At 34.8% G+C, this 23,299-nt stretch overlaps 2 protein-coding genes across 12 annotated transcripts; one reads left to right on the top strand and one right to left on the bottom strand.

Annotated features, from left to right (window-relative positions):
• The first annotated feature begins 5,738 nt into the window (after positions 1-5,738).
• Positions 5,739-7,752, top strand: LOC125051115 (peptide chain release factor 1-like, mitochondrial). The gene is made up of 2 exons (XM_047651312.1): positions 5,739-6,874; positions 7,194-7,752. Exons 1-2 carry the CDS (start codon positions 5,909-5,911, stop codon positions 7,416-7,418), a joined length of 1,191 nt encoding a protein of 396 aa, XP_047507268.1. The 5' UTR covers positions 5,739-5,908; the 3' UTR covers positions 7,419-7,752.
• LOC125050417 (voltage-dependent calcium channel subunit alpha-2/delta-3) lies at positions 7,726-23,245 on the bottom strand. 11 transcript variants are annotated; one of them, XM_047650304.1, is made up of 29 exons: positions 22,926-23,245; positions 22,743-22,824; positions 21,675-22,047; positions 21,471-21,602; positions 21,141-21,400; positions 20,922-21,068; positions 20,722-20,841; positions 19,892-20,074; positions 19,177-19,311; positions 19,022-19,114; positions 18,614-18,670; positions 17,959-17,985; positions 17,272-17,352; positions 16,513-16,587; positions 16,344-16,448; positions 16,201-16,272; positions 15,834-16,039; positions 14,933-15,084; positions 14,445-14,492; positions 13,785-13,878; positions 13,585-13,617; positions 12,853-12,954; positions 12,040-12,307; positions 11,336-11,458; positions 11,040-11,165; positions 10,733-10,838; positions 9,929-9,946; positions 9,041-9,444; positions 7,726-8,207 (listed from the first exon to the last, which is right to left on the bottom strand). In XM_047650304.1, exons 1-29 carry the CDS (start codon positions 23,027-23,029, stop codon positions 8,103-8,105), a joined length of 3,831 nt encoding a protein of 1,276 aa, XP_047506260.1. In that variant the 5' UTR covers positions 23,030-23,245; the 3' UTR covers positions 7,726-8,102. The 11 variants fall into 11 exon arrangements, with proteins under 11 accessions (XP_047506260.1, XP_047506344.1, XP_047506498.1 ...); XM_047650388.1 differs by having other exon boundaries at positions 20,728-20,841; XM_047650542.1 differs by lacking the exon at positions 17,959-17,985.
• Between the last annotated feature and the right edge of the window lie 54 nt (positions 23,246-23,299).

Here is a 23,299-nt window from a genome sequence, read left to right as displayed (position 1 = left end):
GTTATGTTAGTAGATATAGTATCATAAAGTCTGCGTTTTTTAGTTAAAATAAAAAAATATTTACATGTGCCAGAGTCCGATCTGAATTCTCCCTACCTACGTCATAAGATTCTCATCGTATTATATTATAAGGCACTTCAGAGGAATAGATAAGACATAATAAGGCCTTTATTCGCTGACAATTTACAAGAAAACTTAATTTACTATTAAAAACGAACGAACGAACATAACTTATGTTTGTGCTGTATTTTGAAGATTTTTATATATCTATCAAAATAAAAATATTGTTACTATTAACTAAAAAATAGTTTTTTCTGCAGGTTGTCCTTTGACATAGACTAATGCCTTCCAACTCGTTAATTTCGTGCTAACCTTCTAAATCACTTCAACAGTTTCCTTGGTCCATGATGTGTGTGTCAACATGTATGTAAACATTGTATTAGGAAGCTTAATGTACTTTTCTTAACTTTCTAATCGGTACTGTAAAGTATGTTTCTTCAACTAAACCTTTAGCAGGAACCATAAGTAAATAGTTAACATAACAGAATAGTAACCCTTATAACTGGATCAGCGCCCCGCGCGATGGCGTATCTGGAACTAAATGAAAGCGCGAAAATACATCTAAGTACATATGTATTAAACAAATTGTATGGAAGACGCCAATAATATCGTACAAATACTTGACAATAGGATCGTAAAAGTCTCGTAGTTCTAATATCTTTGGTCTGTCAAGTAAATGTTAAGCTAACCTCAACTAAACTCATTGCTAATTCATGCTCATTACTAAACTCATTAGTATCTCAACTGGTTCGTTTTAACAAAGCTATGGTAAGCCCTCTGTACTTCAAACACAACTTTAAAAAAACTTATGTTTCAATATTTTATAGGCATCTTTGCAATTATAATAAAATTTGGTACCACATAGAGCAGGAGGCACCGCCACTAATGAGAAGTTATACATGACAGCCTGTACCTAGAAATTATATTCTGGCAATCTTCATGTTACAAAACGACTTTTGGAACGATTGCCACATCAACCACAACCATTTGCCAATTAATTGAATTATTAGGACCTCAAAGAATTTTTCCCCGAACCACAAATACCGTCTTGCGTTATGTTACACGCATACGGGGTTATTAGTGCTAATGACAAACGGACAGCGCCATTGTGCGCCTTTTACCGCATCGTTTCCTTTTCGTTTCGCCAAATAGAATAACAAAATACGCGAATAACCGCATAATTTCGATAGATGTAAGTATTAATTGTCTAAATTATATATAAATTATCGGGAGAAGCGAAGTCATTTATAGGTTACGTTTCTTTTACTTGTTCATTTCTTTTATAGTAGGTATAGTTAAGTTCTGATAATTTAATTCAAGTTTATCAGATCATTAAAACAGACAGATCAGGAATACAGGTGCCAATTATGTCAACGCTAGGCCAACACTGTTCTATTATTATTCTTTCGATTCATAGTTAACTGTGTTCATTCATATGTGTATTTAAGTATATTCATAGTTTATTATTAAAACAATATCAATATCTACCCTATCTAATCTAAATGCATCAATGAAACTTCTGAAGGTGAAGATGGGTTTGATTTCATCAATTCTCTGCTCATAGAACAGCTTGTTTTATTACCTTGTACCTATTTTTATTGTTGATAAAAAAAAAAATTCTTTATCAGAAAGTAGGTAGGTTTCAGAAACAATTATTGGTTCACCATTGGTCGGTTTGGTATCGACTTCGACTCAAGGACGCATCTACAATGCACGTCACATTATACAAAGCTATTTTTTTCTGAAGTTATACTTCTTTAGGCGCGTTATGAAAAATTAATGAGAGTGAAATATTACGATGCGCGCGCACCGTGACACAAAATTAACAGAATGAAGTTGCCCACGGAAGATGCTACGACATTGGACATAGTTTAAAACAACATTCGAATAATAATAGAATTTATGTTACACTTAATGTAAGAGAATAATAATAAATATTTATTTATTTAATGTTTCAAACGTAAACTGAACTTTATTGACTATAATGACTACTTTTCCAGTCTTTGATTATTTAATTGTAATTAATTATTTGCATGCAATCAAAAACTATTTTTAATAATGCCAAAGAAGTATAACTTCTTACGCGCGTAAATAAGTACACGCACCCTTTTTTATAAATACAGTATACATATGTCTATATAATGTAAAGAGTGATCAATTTTGATGATTTTATACAGAACCTTTAAATATCTACTAAAATGGTAGTACTCTGTCCACGGCCCCAAGGGGCCATGACCCACTCCATTTGTATCCACCCTTAACGCACAGGACCTCAGAGACGCCTTACTAAGTAAGTATTATGTATGACATAAAAATATTTACCAGCCTTCCTAGTTCCTCGTTCGTGATTCGTGAATAATTGAGCCCTAGCCGCCCACCGTGCGTGTTCTTGGACTGTAATGAACAATTTCTAATTTAGTTTTTTCTAGACCTAGAAATGTTATGAATAGGTAAATTATAAATGTGATTACTGATATAGTTTCCCTCAATTATTTGCCACTAAATTCATAAATTATTACATTTAACTAAGTTCTAGGCTCTAAGCTTGCTGTAAAGATTGTCGTTCCTTTTTTATGCCTAATTACTATTGGCTGCTAAAATAATTAAGTACCTACATAACTATGATGCATATGATATTATAGCATCGTGAGTATCTGACTATAATTTTTTAAATTGTGTTTAGTTTGGTTGTACGGCTGGAATCTGAGAAATAAGTTTGAAAAGATAGGTAGGTACATAATACCACTTTTATGTGTATTATGTACTTTATATGAATGTGTATTATGTACCTATCTATTCTAACGGAGGCTCCGGAATGATGCCAGCTGGCCCGTATCCGCTCCTCTCCTTGCCCTTCTCGCAAGGGCGAACCTGGATTCGCCAGAGATCCGCTGAACTCCAACATCAATGATGGTCGCGAAGCGCGTACTGCAGACAGTCCAAAATGGCTCTGCCAGCAGTTAACCCGCAAATGACAAAGCAACTTCTAAGCCAAAACAGAACTAATCTCAAAACAATGATAGGGACTATTACAGGCTATTGTCTCCTGAATAAACCATCAAAACATCTTTTTGTCCTAGGCGCGACAGACACCCCCATGTGCAGAGGCTGTTTCAGCGCAGAGGAACAGTCCCCCACGTAGTCCTGGAATGCGAGGCTGTGGCTTAACAACGTGAAGAAATCCTCGGAGCAGAGAGGTCTCTCCGTGAAGCCTGTGAAGTGCCCAGGAGACTTCTGTGCTTCTGGAAGGAGCTAGGCTGGCTTAATTAGCTAGGACTTTACGTACAACAGACCGAGTATGAGTCTAAGTGCGAAAACTGAGTCCACCAACCATACCATACCAACACATAAAACCTATTACTGATATCTGAAGATTATAAATACTGTAATCTTCTATTTACGCTCTTTGATGGGATTTGTGGTGGCGGTGTTACTTAGACATATCCCCTTCATGGTAACAAAATCGGTAACTTACACTTTAAATCAAAGATTACCTACTATCTTTCGTCTTTTCCCGTCAAAATGTGTTTACGTGTGGTAGTTTTTAATCTTCCTTTATATTTATATATTTTCTTAGTAACCTATTGTTAATATTCTATTGTACCAATTTCATATTCTGTCGAACTTATGAATTCAATTGCTCCATAGACAGTCGTAGATTACGTTAAAGGTTAGCTTCTGAATTATAATTGCTATCAGTCATGATATCGTATAATAGCTGCACGATATGAGACTTTTTAATTCGATTTCATAATTTCAAATACATGTAGGTACCTACATAATTGATATTAAAAATTGTCTTCTTAAAAAACTTAATTTTATAGATAAGTCAAAATTAACAAACAAAACAACAGTAATTTAAGAAACCAATTTGGTTTCTTAAACTTTTTCTTTAAGTGCGATATATTTACACCTCAAATGCCTAGCCTACAAAACAATTTTATACGTCTAGAAATAATATATAAAAGAATATTATGTATTTTGTGTAGCTAATTATAATTTAATGTTACTAAGAGTGTGATTTTATTAATTTAATCAAAAAATAGACTTGTGCGAATTATGACACCCGTATGTCAAAATCTATTATATTTTCGATGTTCAGGAATCGGCCTTGACCCTCGGGGGACCCCACGGGGGCCTCATAGCCTAGCGGTCTTATTAAGTGGCAGCTAGGTGAGGGGTACCGGGTTCGATTCCCGGTTCGAGGGCAATTTTAAATTTAATTTAAAATTTGTTCTCGGCCTTTGGGAGGGTTGTGCGGTACCGGTCGAATTTCTAAAGGCAAGCACGATTTATAAAAAAAAAATCTTATACTTGACGCTGGCTAATGCATAAACCGTGCCAGAGCCATAAAATAAAAAAAAAACAAATATTATCACGAAATTTATGTGCCTGACATAACGTTGGGTCTAAGTCATGCCAGTTTTCTCACGATGTTTTTTTACGTTCGATCGAGCGTAAATTTCGCACATCTGCCCTGCGATTCTGTAACTCACTTTTCGAAATCACACAGCGGTTTTCACAATAAACTACAAGCTCCCACCTTTTCAGAATGCCAAATCATAAAATGACTGCTTCACGACTGATTTGAGAGCGACCGCTGATGCGAATACCGCTGTGTGAGTTTGAAAAGTGAGTTACAGAATCGCAAGGCAGCTCCGTTTGTGCACACTGCACAGTCGTGTGCTAGGTCCTAAGCCATGCGTTTCAAACGCATGTATTTGAATCAGCATAGAAACCAAAGCAACATAAAACGTAAAATCTTAGAACCTAGACAATTCAGCCCTGCGATTCTGTAACTCACTTCACGAACTCACACAGCGGTTTTCGCATCGGCGGTCGCTCTCAAATCAGTCGTGAAGCAGTCATTTTATGATTTGGCATTCTGAAAAGGTGGGAGCTTGTAGTTTATTGTTTATCAGAATGCCAAATCATAAAATGACTGCTTCACGACTGATTTGAGAGCGACCGCCGATGCAAAAACCGCTGTGTGAGTTCGTGAAGTGAGTTACAGAATCGCAGGGCTGCTTTTATTTGAAAAATAAACTCATCCCTGAATCCCTACTTTTAAGCATAACAATAAACAGTTTTAATAATTAAAGTAGCTTATAAATTACGTACTTTATGGCAATAAGTTGAAAATATTGATTACAATAAAATTTATTGCACATATTATAGTTTGTTAAATGTTCATTTTTTTTATGTCTTACCTACACATTGACAATGTCAAAGTAGTTATTTTTTTCAACTCTCAAATAGCACTGTCTGCTGTCATTTGATTGATATTTCACTAGTCTGTGACCACTGTCTATCTCGACTTAATCTGTGTTGTATGTTAACTGTTAAGTCATAGGTGTAGGGACTAGGGAGCCTCATAGCCTAGCGGTCTTATTAAGTGGCAGCTAGGTGAGGGGTACCGGGTTAGATTCCTGGTTCGAGGGCAAGTTTTAATTTAATTTAAAATTTGTTCTCGGCCTTAGGGAGGGGGGTTATGCGGTACCGGGCGAGTGCTTAAACGAAAGTCGAATTTCTAAAGACAAGCACGAATTATAAAAAATCCTATACTTGACGCTGGCTAATGCACAAATCGTGCCAGAGCCATTATAAAAAAAAAAGTCATAAGTGTTTTCAGTCATCACTCATCAGTGTATTGACTATTGACTATTGAGTATTCTGATTCTGAAATTGACAGTAACCATTAGTATAAATTTTAAAAGTCAACTTTTATTTATGTTTTAATGTTAATACTTTGTACTGCAGAACAGCTAAATAGTACGAAAATTATATAAAAGTAATGCTTAAATATTCAAACCGTTTTTAGCAAGATAACAATTAAAATACGCTTACAATGTTAAGATCAAAATTAACCTATCTTGGTTGCTTACTTCAGAGAACAACGAACACTATAATCCATACAAATTATTCTCAAAATGTATTAAAAATAACAGATACGGCTGTCCAAACATATTTGAAACAATTAATGATTGAATATGATACCTTGCATATAAAATCTCGTAGATCATCGGAAGAGACGAGACGCTTAAACGAAATTAAACCTATAGTTTATGTTTTAGAGCAGAGAGTAGCCTTATACGACAGCATAGAATCATTAAAAGAATTAACTAAAAAAGATAACAATGATGAAGAAATTAAGAAAATGATTAAAGAGGAAGCACAGATATATCTGACTCAGCTGACAGAAGTTGATGACGATTTAAAATCAATATTACTGGCACCATGCGTCACCAATGGTGGTATTGTACTTGAAGTAACAGCAGGTGCTGGAGGTCAAGAATCTATGCTATTTGCTAAAGAATTATTTGAATTGTATCAGTCTTATGCTGAATATAAAGAGTGGGAAGTTGATATAGCATCAATTGAAAAATCAGACATAGGTGGTATTCGTAAAGCATCAATGTTAATGAAAGGGTATGGGGCCCCTGAATTGATGAAGATGGAAGCAGGAGTGCATAGAGTACAAAGAATTCCTGTCACAGAAAAAGGTGGACGTATTCATACTAGCACAGTATCAGTTGCTGTTTTACCACAAGCAACTGAGATGGAGCTTGATATCCCAGCGAAAGATATCATTGTTGAAACTAAAAGAGCCAGTGGTGCTGGGGGTCAGCATGTGAACACAACGGATAGTGCAGTCAGACTCATCCATACTCCGACTGGTACTACAGTAGAATGTCAAGAAGGAAGGTCACAAATTAAAAACAAAGAAATTGCAATGGAAAAACTAAGAGCCTTATTATTACAGAAACAAATTGAAGAACAGTCCTCAAAAATTAACAGTGAAAGGAAAGCGCAGGTACAACTCCTATTATTCTATGTATTCATACATATTCTGTGAATTCTCTGTTAACATAACATATGTATTGTGTTTTGCTTACATTATGTGAAGTTTTTTTCTAGATTTGATTTATTAATTATAGCTATTTGTAATTAATAGTAGAAAAGCTATTTCAATTACTTTAGCAATATAAGATTTTATTAATTCAATTATATTTTTTAACATACCTATAACATATATATATATATATATATGAATAAAGTTATTACTACCTTACCTATACTTACCTTTACCTACTTGATCCAATTTATTAATTATGGTTGGTGTGTCATTTCAGGTTGGCTCAAGCAATCGCAATGAGAAAATTAGAACTTACAACTATCCTCAAGATCGAGTAACAGAGCATAGAGAGGGTGGTGTAAATATACCAAGTCTCAAAATTTTTATGGAGGGTGGAGAACAACTGGAAAAACTGCAGGAGTCACTTCTGCGGCAACAAAGATACGAAATCCTAGCAGCTGAGGTGAATGAATTTATTACTAAAAATCAAATTGAAAGTTAATTGCTATATTGTCTTTATGATTTAGACCTTTTTGTTTTATTTCATAGATTTTATTTTTTGTTTCTTTGCCATTAAAATATTTTTAAATAATTGAAATAATTTTCCAAAAACTGTGCTACAAATACTTTGTCTAAATCTGTATGTATGTACTAAATATTATTAAAATTGTTTAAAACATTTTTTGTCTGAGTTAGTAGTTAGTAAAAGTTCATAAAAATTATTTATAAGTAGGATGAAAGATTATAGATTAATTATGCTAATAGACAATAACCATTCAATGTTAGGTATACCTTTAAAATAAAACAACTTTTGTTACAATAAATATTTATTTGTATAGACTTTTCTTATTTAAAAATAACTTAAATTAACCCATAATGATTTCACAGTATAGTTTAATATACTAGGCAGCTTTTCAATATTTCCCAATCATAAACTCAGGACGGAGAAAGGACAATAACTAAACACCATCTATTAACATTGAGATAAATTACTTTGGTTGAATAACACTTAAATCTAATTAAACTATACATTGATATGAATATGCCAATAAATGTGGCACCTTGAGACTATTATTTTCTAGAAATTTATAAACACTGATATGTTAACAGACATGTCTACGATTTTTTATTGGAAATATAATTTGATTCTGATACTTATATAGACGGCTAAGGAAAAACATCAAATTTAAAATATTATTTTGATCCATAAAATATGAAGTATTGTAAAAGGTACCCATAAAACATTTTTTGTTGGGAGACTTCCGCGTCCGCACATGTCGATGTTGCTCTCCTGAAAAAAGAAAGTTTAAATATACATAAAAACTGTAACTCTAGGGGCCTAGCGGTCTTATTAAGTAGCAGCTAGGTGAGAGGTACCGGGTTCGATTCCCAGTTCGAGGGCAAGTTTTAATTTGTTCTCGGCCTTTGGGAGGGTTGTGCGGTACCGGGCGAGTGCCTAAACCGTACATGGAGGACACGGTCGAATTTCTAAAGACAATTTTAAAAAAATTATAAAAAATTATAAAAAATCCTATACTTGACGCTGGCTAATGCACAAATCGTGCCAGAGCCATAAAAAAAACTAACTCTACTCTCAACCCTGAGCTTGCGTTCGAAGCTCCAATATGCAGCACTAGAAGTATCTCTTGTCGTAGGCATAGATCACCTATTTGTTTCTAAAATTGTTTCTATAGAACAGAGGAAAATATGTGCCCCAATGAGGGGTCACAAGATGTCATACAGGTTGATGCGATGATTTGTTCAATACAATTAGCGCGTAGTAATGACAAGATAACACTTAACACTGCATCATTATATAATTGTTCATTTCAGTAGATTTCAGGCAGAAATAAGATCGTGACCATGTCAATACTGTACTTTAAACTAAAAAAAACTTAAAATATGTTTATTATGGAATATAAGATACAGGTATCACTACCAAGTCATTAAATTTGAATCGGTAGACCCCTACTTATCGGCAAAGGAGATAGAGGGTGTAGGCAGGCAGAAAAAGTCGGCGTAAAAACTCTCGGTACTCTTTTAAAATAGTAAATCATCATACAAAATGAAAGAATGAATTTAATCCACGATTTATAATAAGGCCTTTTTAGTTTTGATGGTTACCTCAGTATGATTTCGTATGCACGATGACGGCTGCTTCCGATACAAAGGATGCTTATGTTTCAGACAAGGTAATGATTCATTGTACTGAACTTCTGCTGGGTCTATTGATAATATCGAGACATCTTTCTTCGCACACATCGCGTCAACGACCACCAGCAGCATATTTGTATAATTCACGAGCTGCGCGTAAAATGGTCTCGAACATTCTGTCAAGGGCTTATTCAACTTCGCCTCCAAGTTCTTGTAGTCTATTTGGTACAAAAACATCTCTCGATCGCAAGGTGTTGGACGAGTTCGGTTTATAAGAACGATCTTTTCAAAATCTCTCTCATGAATTCGAGTGGGCGGTTTTGACATGGATGGGTCATCCGTGTCTTCATCGTTTTCGTAATTTTGGTACGCAACTAGGGAAATAAATATATTATTAGCATTGGACAACACATTATCAATGATGATGGGTTTAAATGTTGTTTTAAAACGAATGAGCGAAAAATTTCAAAATGATGCCAAAATATTTACAGTATAAAAATATAACTGTTTATGATGAGAGGTCAAATATTGAAGAATACGCTCAAAAAGGTCTGAAATAACAACCTAATGGCAACATGCAGAAACCAGGCCAAGTTTTACCAAATGAAACTTAGCTGAAGCTTTCTAAAAAATATTGTAAGGAGATAACTTATTTGATTTCGGATTTATATGCAATGGTAGGCGCCTGGCAAGAAACATGAAACAATATACAAAAAAAGGTTCAGCTCCTCGATAATTTTCTACGTCATGCACATTCCGAAATTAACTACTTATAAAAATTTAAGTGAAATTCATATCAAGTAAAATTTTCAATAAGTGCCCTGAGACACAGTCTACGGTGCTCGTACTATAACTCACCAGTGGATGTAACATACTCTGAAAATAAGATGGAGTCGTTACTACATCACTTAGCTAAAACCGATCGTAGACTCCATACACAATTTCGATCTACATCAATAATTCGACAAATTGCCATCGAGCCTTCATGCTCCGTGAGAAGTTTACATATTTGTGTATTTGTGCGGTGTTTTTGTATTATAAATACAAGTAGTAGCAAACATTAAAGAAGATTGTGGAGTTCTTAAGCATTGTGTCTCAGAACAACGAGAGCTTTGTTGGTACAACACCGAATTTAGTTATCTAGTCTAATGTATTCCTAAATAAACATTTATAATTGTTGGTGCTCGTTGCAGTAACAGATCATGCTGACAACGCGCATTTAACACTGCAAAAATACTGTAAGCTGTTCTACCGCTGTGTAAATCATAACAATTTTTAGAGCCTATGCGGACAGAGAACCGACGTCAGATTATGCGAACTTATATCATTCTTATTTATTTCATTTATGCACAAAAAATGTGCTTCATTTAGTGTTACAGTCAACATAACAAAAAAGGTGAATTAGTACTGCTGCGATCTCAAATACCACGACGCTTGTCTTTCCGCACATGTGCGGATCTAGTGTTATATATATTATTTAAACTTGATAAACAATTGAAAATAATATAGTTATAGATTATCATCTCTTTATCTTGATATTTTTCACAGCTTGATTTATCTTACGTCAACGGTAGGTCAGCGGTTAATCGACCTAAGCAATGTTATATGTTTTGGAACCAAGTTTCAGTAAAGGATGCTACATACATTGAAGCGATATCTTACCGTCATCGAAGTAGCTGGACTGTGCGAACGTTAAGGACACCGAGTTATAAAGCCATACCGAGGTGGTCACAAACCAAGACATTATTAACCGCAGATTTTCCATTGGCTGAAATATAATATATAAAAATATATAATCAATAAAAATACTATAACCATAAATATAATTAAAGATACTGATCGATTTTAAAATTTATTTAACAATAGTTGCTGTGTGAGTTTGTTAGGATACATTTTAGTATTCAAATGTATGCCGCTATGAAATATAATGTGTACAAACCGATTGGATTTAATGAGCATTATAACTAACCGTTCTTATTGTTGAAGCTGGGTTCGTGACTTTTTTCTCTCTAAAGCACACCGCTTGGTAGTCAATCACGTGCACTGTACGAAACACCTCGTCTTCTACTAATTTTTGCATTATATCCGGTCGAATCTAGTAAATAAACTCATATAATGTATTATGAGGTACTTATACTAAGTTATCAATCATTTTGGAGAAACAAATGACTTTCTAGTAATTTTTTTTCGTTAGCATGGTACCTATAGTTTATCTGTAATGATAAAACAAACTACTAAAACTTATGTGGCTACAATTTTCTATACCTTTCCAAAGAACTGTCCAGTTTGTGTACTGTCTTTGCTGACCACGATCCAGCCGTTATTATCTACTAAGTAACAGTCCCATTCCTCCGAAGCGCATGTCACGCACTCCTTATTATGCTCACACTGAAAGTAATAATTATTTAAGTCTAGAATCATAATGATAAAAGCAGCATGTGATATTAAATTTAAAACAAAACATCTGTTTTAACACAATACATATTTATATTAATAAGAGACAAGTAGTTTTTTTTATTAATATTTCCCCTGCCATTGTGTCCAGGGATTTTTTCTATCTCTTAAATTTTTACAATAAAACATAATACATTACATTAATTACAATAATCTACTTCAGAAATGGTGTGTTACGCGTCTCGCGAAATACGCCCCGGCTACATTGGTAATATTTTTATTTACAATATTATATCTAATCTCTATCTATCTATCTATCGCTCTATATACGCTCTTTCAGATTTGTTTGCCGCCTTTATATATTTAACAATTTTTTCGCAGAACCGTTCCAGGCACGGTCTGTGCTTTATTAACATGTCCTGTAGGCCGTTACGGTCTACAGTAATCTGCATTTGTTGCTCCAGATCGTGCCTGGACGATGCTAATACATGCGACGTGACAAATAGTTAAGAGTTGATGGTGTAAAATACTGATTATAAATGTTCCTATAAAAATTTCACAAGTAGGTTACGCACCGAGGATGTGATATTATCGAACCACTCCGTCAGTCTCTCGTGTTTGAACTGGAATCCTACCACCGCGGCTGGAGCCTTACGGTGTCCGTCACTATGGAAGACCGCATGGGCAGCCGTTACCAATGCCGAGCTGACGTTCAATGGGAATTTCTCTGTATTCATTTCCACACTATAGACGTAGCTAAGGGGATCCACGTAGTGTTGTTCCACTGCACGACGATACCATACCTCATCAATAGCGCGAGGCCATACTTTACCAAACTCCACTCTGTAAATAATTTTTAAAGCCAAGATCAAAATTCGGTTCTAGTTTAATGTAAATAGTTGCTGTGTATTAAGTTAGAAGTTGCAACTACTAATTCAACTGTGGATTTTATTCTCAGAAATTTATAAACTGAGGGTAGCAATTGTACCCTCAGTTTAATTAAACCTTTAAATTCCAGAAATATTGACACAAAGACCGAAAGTACCGCAAAGAACTAGCCGTTTTTTATTCCTCGCAAAATCAGTCTTTAACTTTACATAAAATTAGTTACACCATACTTAAGATTAAGTTTTTAAGGCACAGTTTCCCAGTTTAACTACCTGTTGCAACCTTAAACATGTAAGATATGGATCTTATGGATGTATAATATGTTTTTGTGGCAAGTAAATATTATTTTATTATTATTAATTTAGTGGGAGTTTATGGACGACCGGTTGTATAGGTTAGGCTCTCGTCTATTGTGCTTTAGAACCTATCTACCTAAAAGGTTGTGTAGTTTACAAAGTTCAAAAAAGGTAATTCTTTTATAAAATTTACTATATACTCACTTATCATCGTGTTCCTTAGGCGGGTGCATTTGCCACCTTGTTAGACCGCTGTGCGTAGCCAAAAATGCCACTATATACCCAAAACGTTGTATGAACTCCGCCCTGTGACAAAAACAATTGTAAAGTTAATTATATTTGTTATAGTATTATTATATCAATCAGAATATATGACGTAGAAAAAAAGAATTGCTCCATTGAAGGTACGTACGTAAATTGAGGATAATAAAAACGGTTTAGTAATGGCAGAGACGTCAAAGTCGAAACATTGTGGATACCTTTACTTTATTTTTGTTACCTTTACGATTCAAAGATGAAATATTAGCAAGAAAACTTCAGTAAAGCGAGAAGATAGCCCCAGTAATAAACGATGCATATTTACTTTGAAAACACCGATGTTTTTTTCTGAACTTACAAGTATCCTTGAAAGCTTTGTAGACAACATCAAACATAAACTTACATCCAGGCTGCTATAATATTGCATTTAATCTTAAATGTAAAGAACTCTTAACAAGTGTTTAATTTGTGATCGATTGCACTTTGTAATACGAAATGTGCTATTATTATTGTCGCTACCAATTTTTGTCTTGATTGATGAACAATTTTAAGCACGTATTTATGCTAAAGTTGCCGTTCAATTGTCCGAGTAGGATACACTTAGGGATTCCGAAGATAGATTGATAGGATAGATTTCACAAAAAGCTTAACGAAACGTGCAAATTCGTGATACATTACCTCGGTAACAATCCAATCACTTTGGTCAACGGGCTATCCAGGCGGAATAACAGAATGTATGTGCAAAAGTAAGTTATATGTGCATAATTTATAAAACTTATACATAATTGAGTGACTAAGTTAACTGTAATGCTTGTTAATTATTTTCCTATTCGGTGTTTGATTCAAGTTAAGGGTGTCAAAGTAGAAAAAATACTTACGCCTTTTCATCCGAGGCAGATTCGGATATGCTTTTGTTGAACCATGCCGTGTTTCTGGCGTCGTATACCAACGCTTGCATAAGTCCATGGTCACCTAGACAGAATAGTAAGTTTGTATTATTCGCAGAATTTAATTTATAAAATGTTTGTAAAGTTAACAAAAAAAATGGTGCGTGTACTTATGTACGCGCGTAAGAAGTTATACTTCTTTGGCTTTCTTTATTTTTTTTTAAATATTAAATAATTAATAATAAACATTTAGCGTGAATAATTTAACAATATTTAATATTAAGTATATTATTCAATTATTAATTAATATTAATAATAATAATTATTATATTATATTATTAATTCAATTTAATAACTAGGTATGTTTCATAACCTTTTAACTAAGTATCTATCTTATATAGTAATAGGTCTTTGTGAAAAAGCATTGCTAAATTTCTTTGAAAAAATAATTAAAACTGCTTTATTTGTTTAAAAAGTACTACAAGTAGATTGTCTTATTCCCATCTCGCTCGCGCACGCTCGGCGCCCATACTGATAATTTTGTGTCACGGTGCGCGCGCATCGTAAAATTTCACTCTCATAAATTTTTCATAACGCGCCTAAAGAAGTATAACTTAAAAAAAAAAAAAATAGTATTTAGAAATAACTTACAATAGTATTCAATCCTTTGCGCTGGTTTCCTTTCGCTATCTACAGAACCTTTAATGTAAAATTGTCGTTAATTTTAAAATTTTGCCAAAAAAATCTTATATCACTTACCATTCCAACAAATATTTACCAGTTAGATTGAAAGATTAGTAAAATGTAATTAAACGACTTTTTTAATATTACGATGTAATTAATGTTATTATTAAAGTGCTCTACGTCTGGTTCACAGATTATAATATTACTTCAGTATTAGTTATTAGTGTTATCTATTCTCTAATTCGACACAATTATTCACTCATGGGTGGATCTTCGTGTTTGATTGTGGTCCGAAACACAAATTTAAAGGTAGGCGTAGGAGTCATGATATAATTGTGCCTTCACCCGCTTTAAGCAGATAGATTTTCCAACTCCATTTTCCTTTATTTTTGCTGTTCATTAGTGGTTTCTATGTAAAATATAACAACTTTATCAATCAATAGCTTTCATGTTACCGTTATGCCCGTGTCCCTGTTTATTCTTGTGATGTTCGGGCGGGCGAGGTTTCGCTGGCCAGCGCCAACCAGGCTTTGCAACGCGCTCCAAAAAGTATAATAATTCCTCCTCGGGAGTTGCAAATGTGCGCTCGTAGTGGCGACAGTATAACCTAGATTTTAGATCTAATTACAAATTTGCAATAAGCCAAGTAAAGTTGGTTATGTCACATTTATTTATTACGAAATTATCATTAGCGTGATAAGGACAAAAATATTGTACCTTATCGTACGTTATAAATTAAGGAAGTTACTCTATTTAGTGCCTAGATATTATTTTATCTGCAATGTATGTGATTTATTTGGATGAACGCGCCTAGCACAGAGACTAACATAAAAATTTGCTTCAAAATATGTATTGTGTTCAAAATGTGTATTCTTTATAAATTGTATTCATTAGTCACATTTACAATACATAATATAATATTATATTTTATGAATTTAAAAGGTAAGACAGCAAGAATTCAGTGGCGTAACTATACCATCTGGGGCCCGTGGCAAATTCTTTTTATGGGGCCCTATCAGTAAAAATTATCACGTTATACTTAGTTTAATTTTAATAAACTTTGAGATTTTCAAATAAAGTTAATACTCAAATACACGTTGTATATGTCCCACTAATGGGCACATGACATAGGCCTCCTCTCTTAGCCGAGAGGGAATGGTCTGTAGGCCCCACGCTAGCCCAATTCGTATTGAAGACTTCACATTCATCCATAGAACATAATATCTCTTGGGCAGGGGCCCTCTTGGGTCGGGGGCCCGTGGTGATTTGCCAGCCCTGCCGGCTGCCACCCTATTGTTACGCCACTGCAAGAATTACACCAGTGTTACTGTACTTCTTTATAACGATGAATCTTACCAATCGGGATGCACACTCCACTTGTCAGACAGATATTGTCTGGCCGAAATATTCTTTGACGTGAGCGATAGGCGATGTATGTCGTCTGTAGGCGGTGGTGTTATTCTATGGCGTCCGTAGTTCTCTGGTATCGTTACCACCAAGGTGAAGGGCGAATCGCTTATACCAGTCCAGAAGTAGTGCTTCTTACCACGTGATACTCTTTTCTGAAATATATACATAACAACAAACAAACAAACAACAACAACAACAACAACAACAACAACAACAACAACAACATTTTAGAATTATTTACTGTACTTAAAGAAGCCTCACTATCGAACAATGTGAAGGGTGCGAATATAGGTAAATTAATTAAAAACCTCACCATGTCATCCATATGGTACTTGACATTCATTATCTTATTGCCGGTTTTCTGATCGATTACATCTTGACGCAACTGTAATTTAATTTGTTATATACAAACCAGGACTTAAAATTTTATTTTACTTTTAATGATGCTTTACTCACCGCAGTCAATTCTTTACTGAAATTTCGTGGACTTCTGTCGTCATCAAACAACTCCACTTCGATCATATCCACGCTGTTATAACTCGGTTTTAGGATTTGTTGAAACTGTAACATAGTAATGTAATAAATTCAATAGATAGAGAAAATTAAATAAAAATACGCCACTTACCACTGGCCTCAAATCGGGATGAATCAAAATATATCCGTTATTTGTCACCATAAAAGCATAACCATTAACCCCGATCTGAAATTATAGAACAAGAAATTGATTAAAATGTATTCTCTGGTTCGACAGTGACTGTTAATACAATCGATCCCTACTCCTTTACAAATGGTTCGTTCTACGCCTTTAAAAATGGATTTTCAAAGTTTTTGGTATTATTAACACTTGTTCAACTGATTATTATATATATCAAATCAAATCAAAATCATTCATTCATATAGGTAACACCATGTACACTTATGAACGTTAAACAAGAAATACATATTAAATGCTTCTAATTTTACATTTACTGCCAGTTCTCAAATCAAGGGCGTAGAACGGAACAGAAGAACTGGCAATAAACTCTACGCTACTCTTTGTAATCGCCAAGTTTTTTGTGTTACACAATGTTTGTAAGGAGCTGCAACCACTACACCATGTTCCAATTGTAATAATAGTTAACTATTAATAATAATAAAATAAACTAAAAACAAAGATTTGCCGTCTATCAGCAAGAGGCATGGTAAAATAGGAACATGCACTTGTCATGGAAATAACACGCCAATACATAGTCGAAATTACTAACATCACCGCATACACGAATTCAAGTCCAACCAGCCACCACAAGTAGCACCCGTTAACGAGCAAGACGCATGGCCAGTCATCGGCCTCCTCGCCATATGGCGAGAGACATAACCCGACGCATGGACGCTGCGTATAACGTACCTTATAGGGTGCCATAAGAGCTTGAATCTCAGATAGTGGTACATCTGTTCCTGCCACTCCCAATAATCTAGCAATTCGCATCTGGAATTTAATTTATGACTAAAATACAGAATCCATAATTTAAAAGCAATTTAATAAATTCATAATCAAGCACTTAATTAGGTATAGAAGACTACAATACTTTAACACTCAATTTAATTTACCATTTTATAGTACATACTTCTAAATAAAATTATTATAATTATTTAACACTAGCAAATGGGATCTGGCTAATATCTACGCCCCGTTAGTTTATAACATGATTTATAAAAACTACATACTTAATACCTACATGAACTTCGATCTAAGATTATATTTGGAGAATATATATGTAAAAATTTCTAGCAAGACTACATGAAAATCCACATTTCCGTGAATTTAACTACATTTTTATCTAAACTATTCTTTCTATTTATGTGTAACCTTCACATAAGTAGTCCAAGTAAGTTGCTGTTAGTGTTAAGTGAGATTTAAAATATTCCAAAAAATATTTGCTTTCGTGGAGCATATGTTGATTTGTGGCTCCTGTGAATGTGGGTTTAAAAAAAATAAAGGTTATTAAAATTTTATTTAAATCAGCACAGTGTCCAGTCACTCAGTCCTCTCACTCATCCCTCACACACTAGGTCTAAGAGAGCGAGGGCCTACCTCCTTTTGGCCGTTCTCCTCTACAGACTGCGATTGGTTGTGGACGTACGAATGCAATAAAATATAATAACATGTAGATAAATGCATTATAACAAACACTTCTAAAAATCAAAAAATATCTCATCTATCAATGAGTAAACTTATATATACACTAAAAATTGTTAACATATGAAAAATTCTGTCATTCTTTAAAGTAACATTACTTAATAAAAGCCCCATACGTCGCAAAAGTCGGGCTGCACGAAATTGTTAATAAAAATATTTACATTTACTTCTCATAATACAAGTCAGTTAAAATGTCTCTACGAAGACATCGCTAAAGTCAGGCAAAATTACTTTATCTTAGATAGTGTGCATATAACAGATCATAATTCTTGCACTGAAACAATTCGCTTGGTAAATAGTATTGAAAACTGATTCATAGCACCCTAATGGTCTACGCCTACAGCTAGTAGAAACTACGCTACAGTAAGCCAAGAGGGTATAACATAGTCGGGTGCGACTGCAACGGCCGTCATCTATCGAGGACAGATGCATCGCTAACGGGGCCAAATAAGACTTTACCGTTACTGAAATCCAAAATCTAAATCGTAAAACTCTCATGTATCTTGCAAAACTTTACATTAAAATCATCAAAATTTTCTAAGTGTAGTACCTCTTTTGTAACTGATACCCAGTAAGCTTCATTTATCAGTACATTCTCTGTGATGTTCTGAGGGGAAACCACCAAACAAAGGATTACTATCAAAAGGTAATTAGATAATATACAAAATGATAACGATATCAGCGATTATAAAAACAGCTTCCGCCCAATTAGGATAAAACGTAAAAGCCAATCTGTGAACATTGACAGTAATAAGGTTTCAACATGCATAGTGAAATTTTGAATTTGGACAATATTTTTTAATTTTAATAAGTATACCGAAAACAGAAAGATATAAAAACTGTAAAAATCTTTCTTGAATTTGAACTTTAGTTTTAGTTTCGTTCTGTTTTCGCTGGACGTCTCAGTCAAAGATAAAATTTATTAGTATGTACATGAATATTAAAAACAAATTCTTACCTCGTTATGGCGGAGATCGTATATTGGCATGGATACTGACGTCATGAGCTGATATTGTGAGTTTCCTATCTCACTGTATTGACCTTGTTTCATCTGAAATTAATATCGTAGTAACAACAGTGAATTTAAGAAAAAAACTTTGATGTAATTGTTACCTGAGTTATTTTCCATCGTCTATTCTGCTCCTTCTCAGAGTTAAATAGAGCTTTATCTCGTCGCTGACTCATGAAGCGTTCTTTCTGTTCTGCTCGCTCCCGTTGCTCCCATAAATAATCTGCAACTTTTGGATCCTGCAACAGTTTATTTGTTACAATCCACATTCATTTAAAAGCTTCCTCACACGCACCACAACCACACGACGTCGCAACGACAAAATGCTGTCAAGCAGTGGTTACGTGTGAATAGTGTCGCTAGCTTTTTGTAGTTGCGTTGTGGCACCGACAATATGTCGATGTGGTTGCGTTGTCAGCAGACAACTCCCCCTCTAGTCGAATTGACTCCGGCTTTCATAGCGGAAAACTGTCGTAGCGGCAACGCAACGTTGTGCGTCAGCCACTAGTTCGCAGTGTCACTGATGGTTGCGTTGTGGCTGCATTGTGGTCGGTATCACACACACGGTCGATAACGACTGCAAAATGTGGTACGTGTGAATAGTCCTATTCATTTTCTAAATATACCAGGCCGGGCGGCCACGTGGTGTGGTTGTGGTATATGTGAAGAAGCCCTAAAACTTCTTTGTTTGTTGCTACATTTATTAAAATCTCTTGATATCAGTTTTACGCAAGGAAACAAAAATGAAGTAGGTACTACTTCTACTTACAATTCCCTAAAGAGACAACATATTTTTTAGGTACTTCTTCATGAACTTACGGTCACATTTGCATATACTGGTGTCCATACAACCGGATGTTTTTCGCGCTGCAAAACCAGTGGACGAGCCAATACGTTAACATGTTCCAGAACTCTTTCTCGAACCTCTGCTAGAGTACTCAAATGGACGTAGTATCCTCGGTTAGCGCAAGCCATCCATTTCACTTCTCTTACATCTGCCACCTAGTAATTGCTATTAAGTTAGATCGTTGTTTTGTTGCTCCATTATCAATATGAAATGGCAAAAATATTAAGTGAGAATGCACTGTGATCTATCGATTAAATCATATTTTACTCTAAGTTGCATGGACATTGTAATGAATAAAATAATGTAAATAATGTTTTTGTTTAATGAAGGCTTGCCTAAAAACTAAAAAATGAATAGGTTACCCAAAGTAGTTTATTCATAGAAAATATCAATTTACTTTATTTTTTATCTAATAATAACAACAATTATGACTTTTTTATGAACTTAAGGTCTTAATTAAATAATAAACTAACTACAGACAAGCTTGACACACAATTACCAGCGAACATCATACTAGCTAAGCAACATAAAGAATGAAAGTTGGGCTTTGGTCGAATTCTGATTCATGCAGTTTTCATATGACTAGTTATACGAGCAAATACTTTCAGCTTTAAAATAAATGTAAATAATTTGTTGAAGACCATTTAAAATTCGTATTCGAATAACCAGTCACGTTAAGTCAGAGACAAATAGAACACATAGAGAGTACCACATTCAAGGAGTACTGGTAGAAGACAAGACAGGAAGGCATTATGCAGGACGCACAATGGCTACAACACAGTAATACCTGGAGTGGTACTACCTTTACCTCGCGACCTATCAGGTACGTGAACACTCGCACTGGTGTGTCATACTTCCAATTGTATTTTTCAAAAATCTCCTTGTAATTATATGGTACACCATCCGTTACAAGCATAATTGCCTATAACAGAGGAATTCATTAATATTTGTTTTCACGTACATTTGATACATACATCATGGAATAAGCCTTAGTACACCTACTTGATTGCAATTAGCGCCGCCACTATTGTTTCTATATATTTCTAAAAGATCAAATGCTCTAGTTAGTGCAGCTGAAAAGTTAGCTATCTCCATTGTTTCAAAATTCTCTAACGCAAGTTTAAACTCTCGAATGTTTCCTAAAGTTGCCTGTAAATTAAAATTTTGTTTTAATAATCAAACTTTGAAAGTCAAGCACATTCTCATATTTCCAGTGTTTACCTGCACCAAAGAATCTTCAAAACATGGCACAATTTCTTCCACAGTATCAGCAAATGTCATAACATTCACGAAATCGTTGTTTCCTAAAGTATCCAAAATGTTAGTTACTACATGTTTCGCTATATCTCTCCTCTGCCCTGTCATGGAACCACTACGGTCAACCAACACGATAACATCTTTTGGGCTAGCAGCAGCCTCCATATACCAAGCTCTTGTTCGACAATCATATATATCAACAGGGTCTGCCCGCCACTTCATTGCTGCGGGAATAATAAAAAAGTTATATTGAATAGGATTTTATAAAAACGTATACAATTTACGTGTACATACCGGGATAATGTCTCATAAACCCGGTTGAGCTACCAAAATATTGCCATGAAAGAGTAGGGTCACTCTGATAGTTGTTAATGAAATGTGTATCCAATCCTTCAGACCAGTGAATTCCTTTTATGACTTCGGGTGCTAAAACAGCAATACAATAAGAACAATTGCATTATCTACACCTACATAATTTATAAATGCTTAGGTACATACCCCAAGCATATACATTTGTTGGAACGTGAACACTAGTAAAATTAATATTAACGGGTATATTTGAAAAGTGTGGATTTTGGTACAGACGAACATTCTTTGATGGCGGACGATCGATGTTGTTTTCATTATGAAATTCAGGCTCTGGGGTAGTAGTAATACTATCATCGAGGAGATCTTCCATTTCTTTACTGTTAAAGAACTGAAAGTCCTCCGGAACAGGATCGTCTTGTTTATCAAATGCCATATTCTCTGCTGCCTCGACGATCCTCTTCACGGCACTAATTTTCAACTCCATCATTGCCCGAATATCGTCCGCCACACTCTGTACTAACTTTTCGCCATCCCTTGATTCTATTTGCGCCGACTTCCAACTCTGAAATAAAATTTGCGCAGTGTTATGTATGAATGTATGTATGAAGTTCGAGCAGTGTTGGCCTAGTTGATTCAGCGTGCGGCTCGCGTCCCTGAGGTCGTAGATTCGATTCCCGGCTGTGCATCAATGGACTTTCTTTCTATGTGCGAATTTAACATTCGCCTAAACGGTGAAGGAAAAAATTGTGAGGAAACCGGCTTCCGCCTCCAAAAAGTTGACGGCGTGTGTCAGACATAGGAGGCTGATCTCCTACTGGCCTATTAGATTCACAGATCTTGAAACAGATACAGAAATCTGAGGCCCAGACCTAAAAAGGTTGTAGTGTCACTGATTTATTTTTCATTTTATGTATGAATTTCTTCATCAGTGTTATTAATATTTATTTCTTTACAAGCATGGATTCAGTGCCGATCGTTGAGCATGAAATGCCGTTTCCTCACGATGGTTTCAACCAGCGTAGTTTTGATTGCGCTCATAGAAAGATAAATTGTGCACAGAACTCAGAGTTAAAAATCGTTTGCTTTACCATTTCTCAAATGTTGTTGAAATTATTACTGATTATGCTTTTAATATAATATAGGTACTAAATTGTACACTATATACTGGGATAAAATTGTAAGGTAGTTATAATATCATTGCATTCCAAGGGAAATAATTCTCGCTATAACTATAATTTACCTATGTCGTATACTTACATCCTCAACCTCCTTCTTTCTAGTAATAAACTCTCCAAAATGATATAACTCAGTGCCGAGTTTAACTCCCCAACCCTGTACTCTGCAAGTATATCAGGAAAGATTTCAAAAATTGCACGCAATTTTTTACGTAAGAGACTACGCCATAGCAAAAATAATATTTTTATATGCATTACAACTTACGTGTTGAACGAAATACGGCTATTGGGTACATGCTGAGCTCTGGCCGTAAAATACGTAGACTCAAAAGATAAAAGTAGGAATATTACACCAGCACGATAGCACATCAGAGATCCCTGAACCACACACTGATTAAACCACTCTTTTCTTTAAAAATTGTTCATATTGCTGTTTCACGTAATTGGACACTAGTTGCTTATTTTCTTTAAATTTGGTAAATTACTTGGACTGTTCTAGGGTGTGCTCGATAACTGATAGCCCTGCTATGCGCAAACTCGGAGACGACGCATGCGCTTTCAATGACTTGCGTGGTTCGACTGGGAATACCTTCTTTGTTGTGCATTTTTATTTCGCACAGTTCTTACAAACTACCAGTC

Source organism: Pieris napi, chromosome 1 (genome assembly GCF_905475465.1).
Source record: "Pieris napi chromosome 1, ilPieNapi1.2, whole genome shotgun sequence".
In the NCBI taxonomy this organism is placed as follows: domain Eukaryota; kingdom Metazoa; phylum Arthropoda; class Insecta; order Lepidoptera; family Pieridae; genus Pieris; species Pieris napi.
Note: the sequence above shows the minus strand (reverse complement) of the source record. Positions and strands in the feature narration are given on the sequence as shown.

What these genes read in the sequence shown, in the direction of transcription:
- LOC125051115 (XM_047651312.1), top strand. Translation starts at nt 5,909, where the DNA reads ATGTTAAGATCAAAATTAACCTATCTTGGTTGCTTACTTCAGAGAACA. An exon ending in ACAGTGAAAGGAAAGCGCAG is followed by an intron (nt 6,875 to 7,193) that starts GTACAACTCCTA and finishes GTGTCATTTCAG; the next exon opens with GTTGGCTCAAGCAATCGCAA.
- LOC125050417 (XM_047650304.1), bottom strand. Translation starts at nt 23,029, where the DNA reads ATGTGCTATCGTGCTGGTGTAATATTCCTACTTTTATCTTTTGAGTCT. An exon ending in GAAAGAAGGAGGTTGAGGAT is followed by an intron (nt 22,048 to 22,742) that starts GTAAGTATACGA and finishes ATTTTATTTCAG; the next exon opens with AGTTGGAAGTCGGCGCAAAT. An exon ending in CTCTTATGGCACCCTATAAG is followed by an intron (nt 16,588 to 17,271) that starts GTACGTTATACG and finishes CTATAATTTCAG; the next exon opens with ATCGGGGTTAATGGTTATGC.